The 18,831-nt window shown below is 33.2% G+C and overlaps 3 protein-coding genes across 4 annotated transcripts; 1 reads left to right on the plus strand and 2 right to left on the minus strand.

The window, feature by feature from the left end:
• Window positions 1-691: 691 nt before the first annotated feature.
• LOC101203935 (plasmodesmata-located protein 2) lies at window positions 692-2,652 on the minus strand. Its single transcript, XM_031881631.1, has 3 exons — window positions 1,589-2,652; window positions 1,141-1,248; window positions 692-1,034 (listed from the first exon to the last, which is right to left on the minus strand). Exons 1-3 carry the CDS (start codon window positions 2,376-2,378, stop codon window positions 1,027-1,029), a joined length of 906 nt encoding a protein of 301 aa, XP_031737491.1. The 5' UTR covers window positions 2,379-2,652; the 3' UTR covers window positions 692-1,026.
• A 2,051-nt stretch (window positions 2,653-4,703) lies between these two features.
• LOC101204182 (oxidation resistance protein 1) lies at window positions 4,704-7,510 on the plus strand. Of its 2 annotated transcripts, XR_004215227.1 has the most exons (9): window positions 4,704-5,041; window positions 5,513-5,931; window positions 6,017-6,089; window positions 6,194-6,274; window positions 6,392-6,455; window positions 6,567-6,639; window positions 6,790-6,877; window positions 6,968-7,052; window positions 7,167-7,510. XR_004215227.1 is itself a non-coding variant. In XM_004133994.3 (8 exons), the coding sequence occupies exons 1-8, from the start codon at window positions 4,934-4,936 to the stop codon at window positions 7,203-7,205; spliced, it is 957 nt and encodes a 318-aa protein (XP_004134042.1). In that variant the 5' UTR covers window positions 4,704-4,933; the 3' UTR covers window positions 7,206-7,510. The 2 variants fall into 2 exon arrangements, 1 of the variants encoding a protein (XP_004134042.1); XM_004133994.3 differs by lacking the exon at window positions 6,567-6,639.
• Window positions 7,511-8,075: 565 nt separating this feature from the next.
• On the minus strand, window positions 8,076-16,985 carry LOC101204424 (pre-mRNA-processing factor 19). Its single transcript, XM_004133995.3, has 18 exons — window positions 16,826-16,985; window positions 16,646-16,731; window positions 14,743-14,814; window positions 14,392-14,448; window positions 13,632-13,718; window positions 13,151-13,298; window positions 12,946-13,067; window positions 12,679-12,795; window positions 11,745-11,840; window positions 11,595-11,654; window positions 11,002-11,076; window positions 10,664-10,768; window positions 9,494-9,610; window positions 9,333-9,410; window positions 9,154-9,250; window positions 8,998-9,049; window positions 8,788-8,858; window positions 8,076-8,643 (listed from the first exon to the last, which is right to left on the minus strand). Exons 1-18 carry the CDS (start codon window positions 16,836-16,838, stop codon window positions 8,528-8,530), a joined length of 1,569 nt encoding a protein of 522 aa, XP_004134043.1. The 5' UTR covers window positions 16,839-16,985; the 3' UTR covers window positions 8,076-8,527.
• Window positions 16,986-18,831: the final 1,846 nt, after the last annotated feature.

An 18,831-nucleotide genomic window follows, 5' to 3' on the forward strand; every position in this document is an offset into this window, starting at 1 on the left:
ACAAAATTATACACGTAAAAACTATATAATGTCTAAATTTTTCCTGCCCAATTTTCAATATGTTACAAAGTTTTAAGTTTTAATAAAAACTATAGGTAGGTTCTACAAATTTATACGTCCTAAGTTCACTAGGCTTATTAAGATTTTATATCAAATGCCCACTTAAATTATAGGTCTGAAAAAAAGTACTAAATAAATAAATAAAAAGAGTACATGAAATTTTGGAATTTTTGTTATTTAAAGCTAAAAAGATATAGCAATAAGTTTATAAAGAGAAGAAGAGGAATATTTTCTTTTTCTATGTATAAAACAAACACAAAAAGTAGTACATTTATTGAATTTATGTAATATAAATTTCAATTTCTTTTTTAGCTCACCAAACGAGTTTGAAGATTTGAATATCAAACCTTTTGAAAAATCATAATTTCATTTCATTCATTACTCATTTTGAAATAATTTTAAACATTTAAAAAATAGTTTCCTCACTAATTTTATGCGTTTTCAAAATTGAAATTCAATACAAGATTAAAATCAAAATTATTAGATCATTCAATTCATTAGTGTCATTGTGAACCCCAACTTAAGAAAGAGGGCTCAAAACAGAACAATGTGTTGGGGGGAGACAGAGAAATGGAGCAACTTTGTGAAAAGAATAAAAAAGTAATGTGAAAAGAGAGGACAGTGGCCTAGATTCAAGCAAAAAAAAGAGATATATAATCTCCATTATAGATAGATTATGTATATAATAGAACCAAATAAGTTCAAAAGAATGAATGGGTTACCACCATTTTTCATTCCCTACATTCTTCATCTTCACTTTCTGTAAAAATTATTTCAGTTTCATACACATCATTCATTTCATTCTTTCAATTTTGAACAAAATCCCTATTCACCACCAAAAAAAATCACATTCCTTTTTAGAGAAAAAAAAGAAGGGGACATTCTGTTCATTAAAAAGGAAAAAAAGAAAGAGAAAGAAAAAAGAATTGTTTTTGCATCTTTGAAGATCTTCTCATCTTGCTTCTTTCAATAATCTGCACAAAAGAAGATCATCCCAATTCTCAATACTCACAGAAATTCAGAGAAGAAGATTTGAAAATAACAATATAACAAAGAAAGAAATCTTATGTGCTTACTTACCATCATGTTTTTTCATTAACCCTCTTGCAAAAAGCAAACAAATGACAACAAATGCCACTCCTGCTGTTGATCCAAGAATTATAGCCACTGTTTTCCCTATATTTCCTCCTGTTGTTTCACTTCCAATATTAGACAAAACCAAAATCTCTTTGCTTTAAAATATTGATATAACTAAATTCGCCATAACCCAATGCTAGTTTTTGGATTATTTAGCATTTAACATAGTATTGAAGTGGAAGTCTTGTATTTGAACTCCTATAAACGTTGTGGGTTATTGATTGATTTAACGTAGTATGTGGAGGTGTTACACGTAATATTCGAGCTCCGTTTTCTTCTCAACTAGTAATGATTTTCATTTGTTAGGTGTCGAATTTTCAGACCCAAGTGGGTGAGATTTAACGTTTGAGTGTTGTTTAAAAATGGAATATACAGGCCATTGGAGCCTTACCTGATGAGGAGGAAGATGAAGATGATGGTGATGATGATCTTGTGGGCACCCCATTTGGGTAATAACTGTAACTTATAAAGCATCTGTGGAGATAAAGTTGGCCTGAAATTGAGCTTCCACATTCAACTTGAGCTCTTTGAACAGCATTTTTAACACATTCGCCGCAATCTGAATCCCCCAAATCCCCTTCACATTGCCCCAAAACATAAACAGATTGGTAATTTGTGGTGTAAAATCCATGGCCACTCACAACACCATTCTCCAAAACAGACAGAGCAGTATCTCGACGCTCTTCAAACCCACTTCCAGCAACATTCGTAGAGCCACAAGTTTTATACAGCATTTCAAACCCTGAAATTTGAGCAAACCCAGAAACCTCATACAACAAATAGCAGCCATAGAGTTGAACTCTTGCAGCTATGGTTTTCCCACACAAGGACTGAACGATTTGAGGGATTTTACTCACACAATTGTAACAATCGCCATTGCTAAGGTCCCCTCTACATTGGAAAAGACCATTAATGGTGGATTGACCACTTCCAGAGCTGGTTTTGTAGAATCTGGCTTTGGTGGATTGTGAAACTAAAGAGCCAAAAAGGGCTGAAAGTGCTTGGGTGTAAACCCCAGTTGGATCTGAAAGAGCTTGCTTAGCACAGCCCTTATAGACCAAGGAAGTGTAATCAGAACCAGATTGTGCAGGTGGGATTAGTGTGAAAATGGAGAAGAAGGCCAAAGAAAGAAGAAGAGTACAAAAAGGGTTGAAAGAAGAAATCCCCATTTTCATTTCCATTGAAGACTCAAAACATGGGAACTGTAAAAACCTCAGGGAATTTAGGGGAAATGGAGGAAATGAGGGAAATGGGTATTGTTCTAAAGAGAGAAATGAGAATGGGAAATCATTTTTGCAAAAAAACTTGTAGTTTATTTTGTACCTCAAAAATGGAGAAGGGTTTTTGCTCTCTTTCCTTCTTCTTCTTTGTTTGGCTGGATTTGCCTCTTTAGATGTGCAGAGAAGGCATCTTTTTCTTCACTCCAAAAAAGAGTACAATTCACATTTGATAAGAGAAAACAAAAGAAAAATATATATATATAAAAAAATATATATATACACAAAAATTGAAAATATAGATATTTTTAACAGAAATAGTGAAATGGGTTTTCTTCAAAATTCAACTTTTTTTCCCCACTTCAAATATTGTTGTGATTATTGAAAATAATTTTATAACATTGAATGCTTAGAGGAGATAGGTATGGAAGAGACTATGAACAAAGAAGGAATCTGCTTTGATGAAATGTACAAGAAGAAGTTTGACCATGAAGAACATTTTGAATGAGATTATTTAATAATCACTTTTCAGAAGTTTCAAGGTTAGAACTTTGGAAGAAAAAGCAATAAATTTTGAATTGGGTCCAAGAAGAAATAGGTGAAGTTCTTCAATTTTGAAGCTTTTTTTTTTTTTTTCAATTTAAACTTGAAGAAACATCATGCTTCACTCATGAATCATTTAAAGTTTCCTTCAAGTAAGAAAGTTTTTGCAATAATTATCAATACAAACAAAGATATTTGAGTTTTTTTTTTTTTTTAATTTAATGAAAGTTGTTTTTGGTATTTTTCATTAATAGTTATGAGTAATTATTGAGTGTGTGTTAAAGTTGGTGGAAATTGAAAGTTATTTTGTCTCCTATTGTTTAAAATTTATTGTTTTCATAAATGAGAGTTTTAAAATATATTCTTCTTAATATGGAATTATTTACATTTAATTCCAACACCTTTATCTATAATGTAAGCATTGCCCATTTTTCCCCACACACATCTTTATGATTCTTTTTTCTTTTTCTCTTTAGAAAAAAAAAAAAACAAGTAATACATCAATTTTTAAAAAATTAAATAGTTCGTTATCTCATTAATTTAACTTTAGTTCATGAAATTTAAATTTGGTCTCTATTATTAAAAGTTATGTTTTGTATAATAAAAAGGAAATTGTTGGTTGAATATTCCATATACCTCTAAATTCTTCAAAATTAAAGAATGTGGAGAGAATATGATTGAATTGTTTTCATGGGTCAAAATGGAAATGACAAATCCAACTTTAGCCCTATGATGATGTAGATTGCAACCTATTTGAATGAGACATTAGGTATATAATTTCTAATATTAATGAATGTAATTTGAATTTAAAGTAACTAATTGTTTAATGGGGAAACAAACTTGGTCAACCCATGTGGCTCATTGGCTTTTCTTCTTCTTTTTTTTTTTATAGTAAACGACCAATCAATAGTTAAGTTTGAGAATTGCTACGTTGCTACATGACAAATAGACTATGATAAGGTTATTAAGTTTGGCTAAATTTTGATTCATGTCTTTATATTTGTGTTGTTTTTGATATTTTAGTCCTTTGCAAGTATAAACACAACTAAATTTTATGTAATATCTAAGTTTATTATAAATTTAAATTAAAGCAATAGTATCACTTGATTTTAGGGAAAGAAATATCTTTAAAAAAAGATTCCCTATGAAAAAAAAAAAAAAGCATTTAACTTGAAAATAAAATCACTTTTTTATTGGGTTGAATTCAAGCCTCCATGTTGTGTTTGTTATTTTAAGTCAAAAGAAATGAAATGAATAGTTTTTGCAAATGTTAGCCATCAACTTCAACATCAAAATATTATTATTATATATATAGCAATATTTTGATTTTTTTTGTTCTAGATGTCGATAAAAATAAAAATAGTAAAAAAAATTGTGATAATAATGTCCATGTAACGGCATATTTTAAATTACAAAAGTTTTCTGGTAGATGTGTGATAGTATGATATCAGAAACGCAATATCCAAAAAGAGGTGTCATTGGTCGTTTTTTTCTAAATGTTATTGTCATTCGATGTAATTTTTCATTTTTGTAACTATAGTAAAATAGACCTACGTGGTTAGTAGAGTAATTATGAGGTATTAGACGTTTTTACATATGAATTTAATTTGAAAAGGATAGGTTTTGGGTTTGAAGTTGAAAGTGTATGGTTTAGTAATGAATTAATGTTGGATTAACCATATTTAAGGTGCAAAAACAGCCAATAGTTATGATGAGGTATTAGCAATTAGCATATAATACATAGAGGAAATGAGTTGTAGTAACCAAACTTCCTTTTTCCTATTTTTAATATCAAACAATCGCTTTCCTTTTTCTTTTATTTACCCTCACATTTCTCACTTCCTCGTCGTTCATCTTCCTTCCAATTTCTCCGGCCATTTCTCTCCGCCGACACTTCTCCTTCATTCCAAATTTCAAGCAAAGGGGTAGCTGAACCCACTACTCTCTCTTTCTCTCTTCTTTCATCACTCTTACCCATGTTCGCCCTCAAAGACAAAGTTACCGACACCCTTTCCCGTCTTTTCGCCGATTCGCCTGATTCACCTTCTCATTCCTCAACTCCACTCCACGGTGACCCTTCTCCGGTAATCTTCTTATTTGCTCCGTTTCGATTTATTTCGCTTATACTCTTTCCGCTTTATGATCTTGCCGTCATTGCTGATCTGGGTTGTTTTCAGATTTGAGTCTCAATTTCTGTTCTTGCATTGGTGCTGATTGAGATTCGCTTGTTTAAGGGTTGGGATTTCGGCATTTGATATGTGTTGGTTCTATTAATTAACATGACCCATACACATTAACCCCTTTTTAGTGGTATGTCAATCAATTAGTAAAGTTGGTACCAGCTCGTCGTCAATAGATTCAATCTAAATTTTCTACGAGTAATAACAGTTGCTTTGTTACATGATATCACAATGTGAGGTTGTATTTCATTCTCCTTTCTTTGGAACTACAGTAGCTCAGCTATGGTATTTAGATGGAATTTATGTATTTTTTGTGCTATGGACTTGTATTGAGTTCTAAGCTGATTTTACTATGCTGTTTGTTGTGATACATAGGGCAGCAGGTCATTCTCTAAAGAAGGAAATGCTTTGTCTTCCTACTTTTCCTATATTCTCCCGTTCTCGGGTTTTGAAGGACCCAAATCAACCCAACCTCAGAAAAATTACAAGTTACATCAGCCTCGCCCCGTGCCATATGATATTGTCAATTTTGATTCTCTAGAACCATTAGAGTGCAGTTTAGTGTGTGAGAACAAAGGCATCCGAGACAATGAGGAAGATTTTGATGACTCTTTCTCTGGAAGGAGTACCAGTAGTTCTGAAGTATTTGAAGAAGCAACTTGCCAAAGTAGTCCAGAAAAGATTGTGACAAATCTCACGGTTGATTCTGTTCTGATTTCCACTGACACCTATGATTTCCTGCTACAACGTCTTCCTAATATCGTGAAAGGGCGACAATGGATCTTGTTATATAGGTAATGTATTTGAAATTCAGATATATGGAGACAGTAGTTTGATGCATTGTGACCTTAACTTGAGTTTCTTTCTAATGAAGGGCAGTACATTGAGACATGGCATATCTCTTCGAACACTCATTCGCAAAAGTGGTGAACTTTCTGGTCCTTGTTTGCTGGTATGTTGATTATATGACTTCTCAATGTCCCCGATCTTAATCCTATTAATAGCTAAACCAGGGCTTCACTTAATAATGGTCTTGTGTTTTCCCGCAATCCATAGGTTGTTGGTGATCAGCAGGGTGCTGTGTTTGGTGGTCTTCTAGAATGCCCACTGAAGCCTACTGCAAAGAGAAAATACCAAGTTAGTTGACTTTATGTCTTCTGAGGATGCTTATTAGTTATTTTCACTCTGTGCCCCGATTTTTATTTTGTTTTGGTGTTTAAAGCTTGTTTGTATTGTCTAATTTTATGGTGATAGGGAACAAATCAAACTTTTGTCTTTACCACCATGTATGGTGAACCACAGCTCTTCAGACCAACCGGTAAGTTCTCCTTTTCCTCCTTAGTTGTAAGCCCGTCACTCCTGTGGTTTCTAGTGAATTTAATCGTTTTCGGAAGTTGATGTTTTGTATTAATCACAACTATTTTGCTAGAATGCACGAATAGTGATGGTGAGAAATGGCTGCAGATATCTTACATATGCATCTGTCTAATGAAATTGAGATGGTAGTTATCTATATTATCTATGCCCGCAGAAGTAGTGTATTTGGATGCAACACCCAATCCCTTGCATTGGAAGAAAAGAGTGAATGAATGAGGGAAAGGATTTCCTCTTCAATTTATCTTACTTTTTTCTTGGTTTGGAAATATTAATAGGAGCAAACCGCTATTTCTACATGTGTATGGATGATTTACTAGCACTTGGTGGTGGCAGTAACTTTGCATTACGGCTCGAAGAAGATCTGTTAGTATTTCTTTTCTCATCTACTACTCCATTGTAAACTGCCAAGTACTACTTCTGTCAATAACCAAATCTTATTTCATCTTTAAAAAGATTGAATGGAACCAGTGGACCATGTGAGACGTTTGGTAACTCATGCTTGGCACATACCCAGGAGTTTGAGTTGAAGAATGTTGAGGTAAATTCCAACACTGAAAATAAATGTCATTGAACTTATGATGAAAATCGCTACGTACATCGGTTTTTAGTGATAATATGCCTATGCCTCCATTTCTTTTGCTTATGTATGCAGCTCTGGGGTTTTGCTCATGTTTCGCAATACGTTTCTTGACGAAGATGGGATGGAATGTTTTGCAGTTTGTTAAGCATTAAGTTATTGGTTAAGCATTATTTACATTCTCCAGTATTCTTTTCATTTTTCCACTTTCAAATTTAGATTCTCAGATTCAAATGTCTTTAGCATCTTATAATTAGCGAGAAGGGCAATAATAGATTGGTTCTTTAAATTAACATCATACACAGGCAGTTTCACATTCAATTTTAATTGTGGTTTGTATGTGAACAACAGAATCACTCTTTCGAAATTCATGGACTTTTCAATACATACAGTTCCCTTATCCGGGAGATGATACTAAATTATTTGCTTTGATTGCAATAAAAAGTACTTGAAATGAACACATTTATAATTGTGATTGATGGCAAGGCAACCAGAAAGAGTAGAAAACTTACCATACACTTTTAATTATCAAGTGTTCTTTGAAACATTAGAATGTGAGAAGGTTAAAGAGGTAGTGACTTGTTTGAAGTCCCACGATTTTGTGTTTTCAAGTAAAAACATGATTTTAAAATTACTTAGCACCACATTTGACAATGTTTTGTTTTTTACTTGATTTTCAATAAACACTACTTACTTTCACACCCAATTGTTATCTACATTCTATCATAGGTATAAAAAATAAAACCAAATTTTGAAAAGAAAAAAAAGAAGGTTTTAAAAGATTCTTGTTTTTAGAAATTGACTAATAATAAGAATATACAAATCATGAAGGAAAAATTAGCTAAACAAAATAGTTACAAAATATGAAATTAAATTTCTAAGATCATTCAAATTCTTGAGGCAAGAGGGTACTTAAAGTCCGTGGGTGAATTAAAGCCTCAAAATCATAAAGTTCGAAAGAGGCCATACAGTGGCCTCCCTAAATAAACATCTAATGATCATAACTAGTAATAAATAATGATGATAATAATAAATAGAGAGCCCACAATATTTCATTGGGCACGAAGCGTCGAAAGCAGGAAACTCTAAGAAGGGTACATCTACTACCAAAAAGTAACAGAACGGTAAATGAAAAATGTCAGCCAATATTAACAGTTCTATGGTTACCGTTCTATGGCTACATGAAAATGGCAAAGCACACACCTCTGCAAAATCATGCATTCATAGAAATGAGAATCAAACCTAACTCGTCCAAACTATAACGGAAAAAAAAGAAAATAGTGAAAATATTTAGCTCAACTTGTTGATCTTAGTGTACAGAACTCTCCGCTTTGCTTCGAACATTCAAAACAGGCCTCTGCTTCAGAATCGTCTTGTTGAATATAATGAGAAGCTTGCGTTCATCTTTTCAGGATTTTTTAATTCTGGATGCCAACTCATGTCTCCATGGCGCCATCTTCCCCAGGCACACCAAAAATTCGAAGATTCCGATCCATTGACCCAACGGCTAAGTATTTTGCATCCGGTCCAAATTTAAGACAAGTTGCTTTCCCTGAAATAACGTAGAACCAGAATTTTTATCAACAGCAAGTTTAGATTCTTTGCAAAGTTGGTTTAGTATCTATTCCCCATTTATTAATTAAGGTGAACATATATACGTACACATGTTTGCACATGTGAAAGAGGGATACGTTACCTGTGCCAGACAAATCTGGAAGAGTTTTGATGCAATTCCATTCAGATTTCACACTAGCAACTTGGTAAACCCTGCAAGCTCAAGCAAAGCCTCATTGTTAGACTTTGTAGAAAGTGCTAAGAACAAAGAAAATGAAGTGGTAAATAAGTGAATACACATTTCATCAATGTGAAGGAAAGTTCAAAATGATTTGAAGGGCCAAACGCTTACCTTATGTCTGAGCCAGCAATCGCGAGGTAAGATCCACTATGATCAAAGTCCACTACGGAACAAGAAACAGATGTTCAGTTACACAAAAAAACAAGACATTAGAAATTAGCTTCCTAGTTATGTTACATCATTCAGCATCCACATAAAGCAACGTACCAGAGTTTGTTGGAGTGTCTGAATCATATGGTGCAAATGTACGGAAGTTCTTCAATTTTCGAAGGTCCCACAGCTTTACTCCATCATGAGCTGCAGTCTGCAGTTTAGGTTTTTATTAGTTTTAATCATGTCTATATTAAATTATTAAACCTTTTAACTTTAACCAACTTAACACATACCGCAAGGAAATAACCATTTTCAGAAAAAGATATTGCAGTTACTGCCCCAACATGTCCATCGAATTTGGCCACGTTTTTCTGTAGGCAATAGCATTAAAGCAATTATTGCACAAAATTCGAGATATGGGAATATATCTTTGATAAGTTAGAGAATCTCGCACCTGACTTTTTACATCCCAAATTTTAACAAGGGCCTCTGACGTGCCTGTTCCAAGGATAAGACCATCAGGATGAAAGGCAGCAGATGTGTAGCCCTCTGTTTCTGAATCCTCAGCAACCTGCAGAGGATAAGATAAATAAATTTTCTATAAGCAACATACCCAATTCCAGCCGACCAACCAAACAGGTCATACAAATATAAACGGGTGGCCTTATTTAAAAACTACACCAAGATTTACTGTCATCCATTGTGACTGTAAAAAAAACTGTATCTCAGAAAAGAACCTTGTGATTATCCTAGAAGTCACTTGCGTGTCCTCAAGATCGGATGGTTCACAGCCTTCTTAATGACATTTATCAACCTCCTCTATTATACTCTGCGATGGTCACCCCTTTACAAAGGAAAATATGACCATGTGCTTGCATTTAATTTGTATTTTTTTTATGGATTATTTGGAATGAGAGAAACAATCGCCTATTCTATGATAAGGGAAGCACTTTTTCATGGCTTTTGAAAACTTATTATCCAACATTGTGTAACTTGGTGCAAACGTTTACAATCTTTCTTCTCTGTTGACCAAATGGAGGAATCTTTTGTAACCCCGTTGGATTGGGCTACCAACCACTTATGGTAAATTACATACATCAGCGAAATTTGTTTCTTGTTTAAAAAACAAAACATGGGCAGGTTCATTTCATGTAATTTTTGTAAGTACTTGAAATACACTAGGCTCCTTGCATTTAACATATGAAATCGGACATTTTTAAGATAAATTCTCAACCTCAATAGTTTGATCGATTCTATAACACTATTTTGCTTTGGGTTATCACTGTTTGAATAGGATTAAATGTGGAGCATCAGATTTGAGGAAATATGTTTGAGATTCTTTACTGCCCTTGTATTTGATAAATGCTTGAAATATCTCTATTTATATAAGTTAAATACTCTAAGACCAACTGGCAGACTTGTATCATACATTTGGAAATATCTCAACAACCAGTCGCCCATCTTTGAAAAACAAAACAAAAAAGACCTAGTATCTGAAGTGTATACATAATAGTGTGGCACATTAAAAAATGCAGTCAACTAGAAGAATACCACAACGCATTCAAGACAGTCAATCTCAGAGTAAGCACATATACATTTATGAAAAGTTAAGCAACTTACTAACCTGGGTCAGGCATAATCCTGAAGCAAGTTCATAAAAACACCATGTGTTATCAAGGGAGGCGGTAACAAAGAAGTCATTGGTAGCATGGACGGTAACAGCTTGGACCTGTAAGATTTTGGAAGTTGTCATTACTTTACAGTAGGTTAAGGCATGAAATTGAGTTGTACTAAATCACAACTGATTTGCTCCTATTTTAATCCTTTAGTGTTATAGACTGTCATAAGACTCTTAGCAATAGAGACAACATAACTCACTTGGCTGAGTGTTTGAACCTTATTTCATCTATAACCAGCATTGACAATGAATGATGGCCACTGAAGTAAAAAAAGATGACTTACCTCAGCTGTATGATCCTTTAAAATGTGCCTACAATTGTAGTTCCCATCATCAGATTGTTGCCAAACACGGACAGTCTACACAGTTTAGAACAAGGAGTTATTATTACTCAGATGCAGTGCAGAAAATAGCTACGCTACAGTTTAGATTAGAGAAATATAAAAGACAATTCAAATGATATGAGATGATCCTTCCTTGGTTAAGTTGAAATAACTAAACGTTCATGAGGTATCAAAAAAATTTATTTATTTAAAAATTACACGTTCATGAACCCAAGGTATGAAACCTAAAGCCCAAATTCGGAAGTCAAAACCAAGAATATATGGACAAAGGGAGATGCAGTTCATTTATAAGTTTATGTTATTAAACCTAGCACTTCCTAATTAGTTTCTGAGGACTTTGACACTGGCAGTTCATTTGTATTTCAAAAATTAATTTCATTTGGTAAGACATCAACTATGCTCGGCGAAAAAAGAGAACACGATCTTCAAAAGTTACCTGGAAACCTCAAAAGTTACAAATAGAAAGTTTGAAACATGCTTTCTCAAATAAAAAAATAAAAATGAAGAAGAATAAAGAAAGAAAGAAAATTAACCTTATCAGCCGAACCAGTCAAGAATAGATCATCTCGGCCCACAAATTTGACACTAGTTACCTAAACAAACAATGTTCCACATTCCAATTAGCAAAAAATATCAATAATGCATGTCCCAGGCAGTTGAATGCTAGTATCCAGCGAAGGAACCTTCTTCGAATGGCCACTTAGTGTAGATAAAATCTCCCCAGATGATCGACCAAAAAGAACAGCATTTGTGTCCAGCCCTCCAGTCGCAATGACATCCTAAAACCAGGAAAAGAAAATTTTTTGCCTGAGAAGTAAATTAGTGCAACTATTTTTAGCAACGGCTATATTCATCTAGAAGGAAAATCAACCTTGTCACATGGCACAACAAGCACACAATGCATTGTAGAATGTTTTTAAAGAAAAGGCAAAGTATTATGATATTATCTAGAACTCATTGTGAGGGCATACTAATAATTAGTTAGGAAGTTTAGTAGGGTTTTTAATTACAAATAAAGGAAGTGGTTAGGCCTTAGTGAGAAGGAGGAAGAATTTTAGTAGGAATTTCTATTGTGAGAATATGGGAGAGATGGCCCACGGGAAAGGCTATTCTTATATTCTAATTCCTATTAGATAGCAATATAAGTTGACTGTTCTTGTGTCATTTGTTGCTCTTGGAGTTTCATCGTTACATGGTATCCTAACAAAAATTCACCATATAATTATTAAGCTCTTCTGTTAATTTGCAAGCCACGTAGATACGATCCCTAAGTTTAAAACTACATTCCTAATTCCATGTAAAAATTAATGAGTTTCATTTTTCATCAAAAAGGAGGGGAAAACAAGGATCAAGCTTTCTAACTATTTGAAATATTCATTTTGTGGCTTAGACCTCCAGTTTTCAGACAGTTACCATGGAATGTGAACCAAAAGGAATGAACCGTCAAAAATATTACATGCAAGCTTCGTTATTCACCCAAAAAATCCCATTGGCCAAATTGAATAAAATAGTCCATCGCATTAGCAAGTATGACTTCAAAAAATTGTTTTAATGAGGGCTTAATACATATTTAAGAAAAACTATACGGATATAGGCTGATGCACTTTAGAATCATACCTTCTCATGATGGATGTCAAGAGACATAATGCCCGGTTTGCTTGTTTTATGAAGTGGATGACTAGAAATCTGGGTGTAATTTTCTAGAGCCTCAACAGGAACCAACGTGGCAGGTATCTGAGACCAAAGAATCAATCAACAAATTAATGCCCGTTTATCAGGAAAGCCTGTCACTGACATCTCATAAACAGTCACATCATACATCAAACAATTATCCTTTTATTTAATAGGAAATAATAATATTTAATTGACATTAATTTTCACTACCTGCCGCCTCTTCCTTTGTTGTGATAGAGCAGCATTACATTCTGTGAGCTCAGAGATAACAGCGTCTGATATTCCTGGACGTATTTTCTTCCCATCAGGACCCAATTCCTCATCCTCATTAACTGGAAAAATGAAAAATCGGCTCAAATTAGAACAAAGGAATTCATGAAAATCCATGCCGATATGGGTGATTGAGAGGACAAACCTCTTTTCCCATTAACATTGACAGCAGCAGCATTGGAAGAAAATGAGGTTGATGACAAAGGCATCTGCCTCTCTGCCAGAGCAAGCAGGGACCTAGCCTCATCCCTTTCCTTTTTAAGTCTTGCAATCACACGACATGCAGCATCATGCTAGAATAACAAAAATATATCAAACCAATAGTTAAGCTTGCGAAAAACTAGCTATCTCATCATGACTTCACCACATAGCAAAACATAAATATGCTTAATCTAAGGCTTGGAAAACATTGCTGGATTACAAAGTAAGTTATTAAGTATGCTAAAAAAATTCAAATCTGAAAATGATGAAATCAATTGTCAAAATCGTGGCAAAAATATATAACAAAATCATGGATGGACTAGGGAACAGATATATAGATGAAAAACAGATACACTGTTCTTTACTTTACACCTTCGGAAATTTGGAATTAACAAAACTAAATAATAATAATAATAATAATATACCTGATACAAGGCATGACTAAGCTCCTGTCTAGCTGTATGCAGCTGTTGTTCTAATGCAAAATTGGATAGCACCAAAACATCCCATTCCTATCATTAGAGAAAAAAAAAGTATTTTTTTTTCACTTTGATGAAAGAAACAGTATATGCAATGATGCAAACAAAATGACTAAATAAATAACAATTTGTGTTAAGCCCATATATCTAATAGAAACAACAATGATGAAAATGAAATACATTCTAGAACCTAAAACATGAGAAAGCTTAAATTTTGACACAGTTTCTATAGAAGGATACAAATCAAGAACTCTATAAAATACATTTATATAGTTTAACAACCGAAATGTAAACATGACGTGACACTTGAGCTTGAAGGATACTGATCGTTAGTACTCAATAACCCCATTTTTTCTTTTGTTTTTTCTTTTTTTCTCTTCCCTTTTTCTTTGCAAAATCATGCCATCAATGACATTATTTCCTTTTCCGGTACACAATAACTAAGGATATAAGATAGTAATCTGATAGAGATAAATTACTAGAAAATAAATGCTATAAACATTAATTATACATATATTTCTCATTATATTGGGGTTTAACCTATATCTTACTAAAGAGTTGATGTCCAGTTACACACGTGATAGTAATGCAAGATAAACAAAAAAAATGAAGAATACTGAATTTCCCAGGAGCACGAGAGCATCAAAACAATGGATCAAAAGGACAACTACAGAGGTAAAATAGATTATAGACCATCATTTCATACATTCTGGAACATTCCAAGCATTCCAGGGATACTAGCAGCTTGCCTGGGCTTGACTATCTGCAGAAAAATTGATAAACGAGAGTGAAGTTAAAGAAGGAGAATTGGAAAGGAGGGAAAATTCAGAAGAAAAATGTCTTAAGGCTATCTGATGTCTCTAGCATTTAAAACCTGCACTTTTCAACTTCATCAAATAGAGCTAGGTAGATTACAGACCACTTGACATTTAAATTCAGACACTGCTTCTTCAAATCTACACTAACAATAGCATTGGGCATGCGTGTTTTACAGATAGATCAAAAAGGTCCAAAATATTTAGAATTGAACTAAATAGAATCAAAGACATATCCATACCTTTCCAGTTTTAATTGGAACAATGTCATCAATGGAAAGTGGTTCGCCTGTAACAGGACATTTCCCATAGTCCTGGAGATGCAATACAAACCATTTACACTAATCAAACGCAATATTTATTTTGTTAAAAAATAATTTTAAACACATCTCAACAAAAGCAAGAAAATTTCTAATTTCAATTAAAATCCCTTGGAGTAAATCCCTCGAAATTCAAGGTTGTATTAGACTGAAGCAAATAAAAGCACTACGAATAATTTGTTGAAAAATCAATACTGTATGGATCAAATTATTTGGCGTAATCTTCAAATGATATTAAATAGAGAAAGATCCATTTTACACATTAAGAAGTTGAAATAATACATGCAAAATCACCACTCTTCGTTTTCCCCTACTTGCATTTTCACCATGTCAGATTTATCTGATTCTAATAAGACTAAAATACAAGCATTTACTAATAAATAATATAAAATGCAAAAACTGAGGTCCAATTTGATAGCCAGTGGCCTTTTGATTATTGAAATTTATGGTTATTTTCTAACAATTTCTACTGTGGTTTCGTCTTTTGCAAGTAAACATTTGAATTGTTAACTAAATTCCAAAAACAATAACAATTTTACAAACTACTTTACTGGATTTTGAAGACATATCTAGAAAGTAGATAACAAAAGAAGGAAAGCAATAGAAAAAAATAATGTTTACAAGTTTAAGTTTAATAAACCAAATGTTATCAACGGGACTTAAGTTTTGTCATCTCTGAATAAGAAATATGGAATCTCCAAAGGATACTCTCTCGATGGCTCTATGCTGCCATTCTCAAATTGAAACCAGACAACAAAATTCAAACTTCAAAGTACAAATATCCACGAGATAGTCAGAAAACTTATTGAATTGTAGAATTATAGTTCTAGTAAAAATATATTTTTTCAATAAGACAGGAAAGGGAAACGAATAAATATTTGTAACGAGGCTCAACTAATAAGTAGCAAATCCATGCAACAAAAACAAAGTCCTGTTTAACTCCCTTCCTGAAAAAGTTGGAAAAGAATGTAAAAACGTACTTCAAGTTTAGTCCTTAGACGTGACAAAATATTATTTTTTAGAAAAAATGGAGGTGCATATTAATCTTTAAGTTAAAAATACTTTTGGTCCCTACACTTCCATAAACATAATAGTTTAGTCCCGAACTTTGTTTGTAACGATTTAGTTCCCGTATTTTAAATTTTGTAACAATTTATTCCCTAAACTTCCATATGGAACAATTTAGTACTTCCATTTCAAATTTGTAACCATTTAGTCCCAAACATAAATAAAATTTATCAAAATTAGTTGCCAATTATTAGTATTATGATGTAACCATCTTATTTTATAAAATTAAAAAATCTCATTAATTTCCACACTTTTAGTGGGAACTAAATTGTTACAAAGTATAAATTACAAGGACTAAATTGTCTCATAGTAAAGTTTACAAATTAAATTGTTACAAAATTGGAAGTTAAGGACTAAATTGTTACCAACTAAACCTTGGACTAAACTGTTACATCTTTTAAAGTTCAGGGACTAACAGGTGATTTTTAGTCGAATTTTTAATATATTCCGACCGTGTAAAAAAACAAACTAAAATGGCTCCAAGTTTCAGAATCCGCATCTGCGGAAAATCACCTCGAATAAAATATCCTACTTTTTGAAAAATGAAGGAAGAAACGAATTAAGAAGCCCTTAGACCACGAAGTTCCAGGAAATATAATCCCACGAGCCAAAAGAAGACGGAAAAGGCACGAATAAAGAACCAAACAGAGCCTCACTTTACATTACACAGAGTGAAACATAAGCACAGTGAAAAATGAACCCTAAAAAAGTATGGAGAAACGAGTCGAATGGGAAGGGGAAGAAAAGGCGAACATACCAAAATGTGTCTCTCGATTAACCGCTTCTCGAAGAGTAATCCAGAATTCCTGGAGACAACTGGCTCTTCCGGAATCTCACCGGAGACTGTAGAGCAGCACAAGATATCAATAACAGAGATCAACACAAAATGAATGGAACAGCAAGGAAATTACCAGAAATGAGAAACGATGAGACTTACTGGAGCAGTTCATTTTAGCCGGAGAGATACGGTTTACAAGTCCAGCAGCCGCAGAGCAGGATTTTCCCAGACAGCGGACGGCAACCGGCAGCTGGAGACGAAGCGGAGATAGAGAGATCGGGGGAGCAAAAAAGAGAAGCAGTAAGCTGATACTAGGGATTTTCAAAAGCTTAGTTCTGATGGGCCGGATTTCTTGTATAATTTTAGAATTAGACCCAGCCCATTAACCGAATCCACTTGTAACCTGGGCTGTTTCTTTGCTTGAATGAGATGTGTATAATTAAGTTAGCCATTTATATTCATTTAATGTATTTAGATAGTTTTTTATTAAGAATTCGTGCACTTGATCGACACAATAAACGTACCACTAAAACTCGTTTAGTTTACTCTTTAATTGATACCTTTTGATAGTTGTGTGCAACCCAGGTGTCCTTTACTTTTGTGTGATGATAACGAGTTGCTTTAAATACAGTAAACATTTATAAAATGACTATATTCAAAATTTATAAAATATCGCAATCTATTTATAGTAGACCAACGTATACTACTGCTTTGATTTATATCATAACAAACATAGGGAATAGTCTATCTTACATATAGATCGTAAATTATATTATATGTATAAATGTTTTTTATAAATTTTGTCATTCAAATCAAAGTTTTCCTTATAAAATCCACATTCACAAACTAAATGAATGGCATTTTGATCAACTTAAATAGCCACTAGGGTTTAATGGAATTATTTGTCAACCAATGGTTGCAAGTTGCAACACGTCCCCCACCCCACCCCCACCAATGTATAGTGCTTTTCACTAATGTTAGTGATACCTCCTTACACACGTTTCGTCGCAATTGAAAACCATTTTCATCGAGGTTCTTTGTCATTTACCAACATTCTCCTTTTTCCACTTAAACTACCTTAAATCCACAACCAAATAGAACGAATTAGTGAAATGTAAGTCTCTTGGAATGTTTTAACAATTCAAATTTTCTTTACGACTTTGTTTAAATTGTAATTCTTAAGTAAACAGTAACACTATTCGTATTGATCGATACTGAAAAAACGTGAAAGAGGTTATCACGATAGAGCAGCTAAATTGTTCAATATAAACTTACATTTTTTTTTTATTTCAATAACATAGAAGAGGAGAAGGAATTGAACCTCTAATTTTAAATTTAACCATGTAAATATTGCGTTTGTTGAGTTATATTCATTTGGACATTACATAATTTATCTATTAGAATGGATAGCTAATTGTTTTTATTTAAGATTCGCATGTTATGTTAAATAGATTTTTTTTAGGCCAAACAAAGCATTAATTTGTGGAACCATGGTTGTATATGAAATAAAATTTGGTTTGGCTTGACTCCGTACGATTCATTTTTCACACAAATTTTAAAACTAAAATCAAAAGTAGCAATGGATTTGAATACATTTTCAAGTATTTTAAATGTAAAAGCAAGTCACTTTAGAGAAAAAATTAAGGTACTTCTATTCAATCCACACACAAAAAAAGGTAATAAAATATGTGTTTTGAATTTCACGAACAATTTTATCATAATTCAACGCTAACATCCGATAAGTACTACTAACCAAAACAAGAAACAAAACGATAAATTTCAAAGAAAGAGGGGCCCCAACACAAAGAGCTTAAATCATGTGGAGTGAAGTAGAAAAACAAAGTAGGAAAATAGGGGGAAATGGGTTGAAAAAGGAGTAGACATGTGAAGAAGTTGGGTATTGTAAGAAATGAAGGCAACCAAAGAGAGAAAGCTTTTCAAAAAAATTCAAATATGGGATATGGATTGATTGATGGCTACAACTACGAGGCTACAAACAAAACAACCATTTTTCGCCCTTTTGTCTCTCATCCGCTTGTGTGGGCCGATAGCGTCCAACATAAACAATTCAACCGGTTTTGATTAATAACGGAATAATCACATACCAATTAGATTTAAAATAATTGAGTATTTAAATAATTTATAAATATAGCTAAATTCGTTAA

Source organism: Cucumis sativus, chromosome 3, assembly GCF_000004075.3.
Source record: "Cucumis sativus cultivar 9930 chromosome 3, Cucumber_9930_V3, whole genome shotgun sequence".
NCBI classification, from domain to species: Eukaryota; Viridiplantae; Streptophyta; class Magnoliopsida; order Cucurbitales; family Cucurbitaceae; genus Cucumis; species Cucumis sativus.

Excerpts from the sequence above, each read along its gene's own strand:
- LOC101203935 (XM_031881631.1), bottom strand. The coding sequence starts at position 2,378 with ATGGAAATGAAAATGGGGATTTCTTCTTTCAACCCTTTTTGTACTCTT. Across the intron at positions 1,249-1,588 it reads TTCATCTTCCTCCTCATCAG|GAGGAAATATAGGGAAAACA; the intron begins GTAAGGCTCCAA and ends GTGAAACAACAG.
- LOC101204182 (XM_004133994.3), top strand. The coding sequence starts at position 4,934 with ATGTTCGCCCTCAAAGACAAAGTTACCGACACCCTTTCCCGTCTTTTC. Across the intron at positions 6,275-6,391 it reads CTGCAAAGAGAAAATACCAA|GGAACAAATCAAACTTTTGT; the intron begins GTTAGTTGACTT and ends TTATGGTGATAG. Across the intron at positions 6,878-6,967 it reads TTACGGCTCGAAGAAGATCT|ATTGAATGGAACCAGTGGAC; the intron begins GTTAGTATTTCT and ends ATCTTTAAAAAG.
- LOC101204424 (XM_004133995.3), bottom strand. Across the intron at positions 12,796-12,945 it reads AACAAAGGAAGAGGCGGCAG|ATACCTGCCACGTTGGTTCC; the intron begins GTAGTGAAAATT and ends CTTTGGTCTCAG. Across the intron at positions 9,611-10,663 it reads CAGGATTATGCCTGACCCAG|GTTGCTGAGGATTCAGAAAC; the intron begins GTTAGTAAGTTG and ends TATCCTCTGCAG.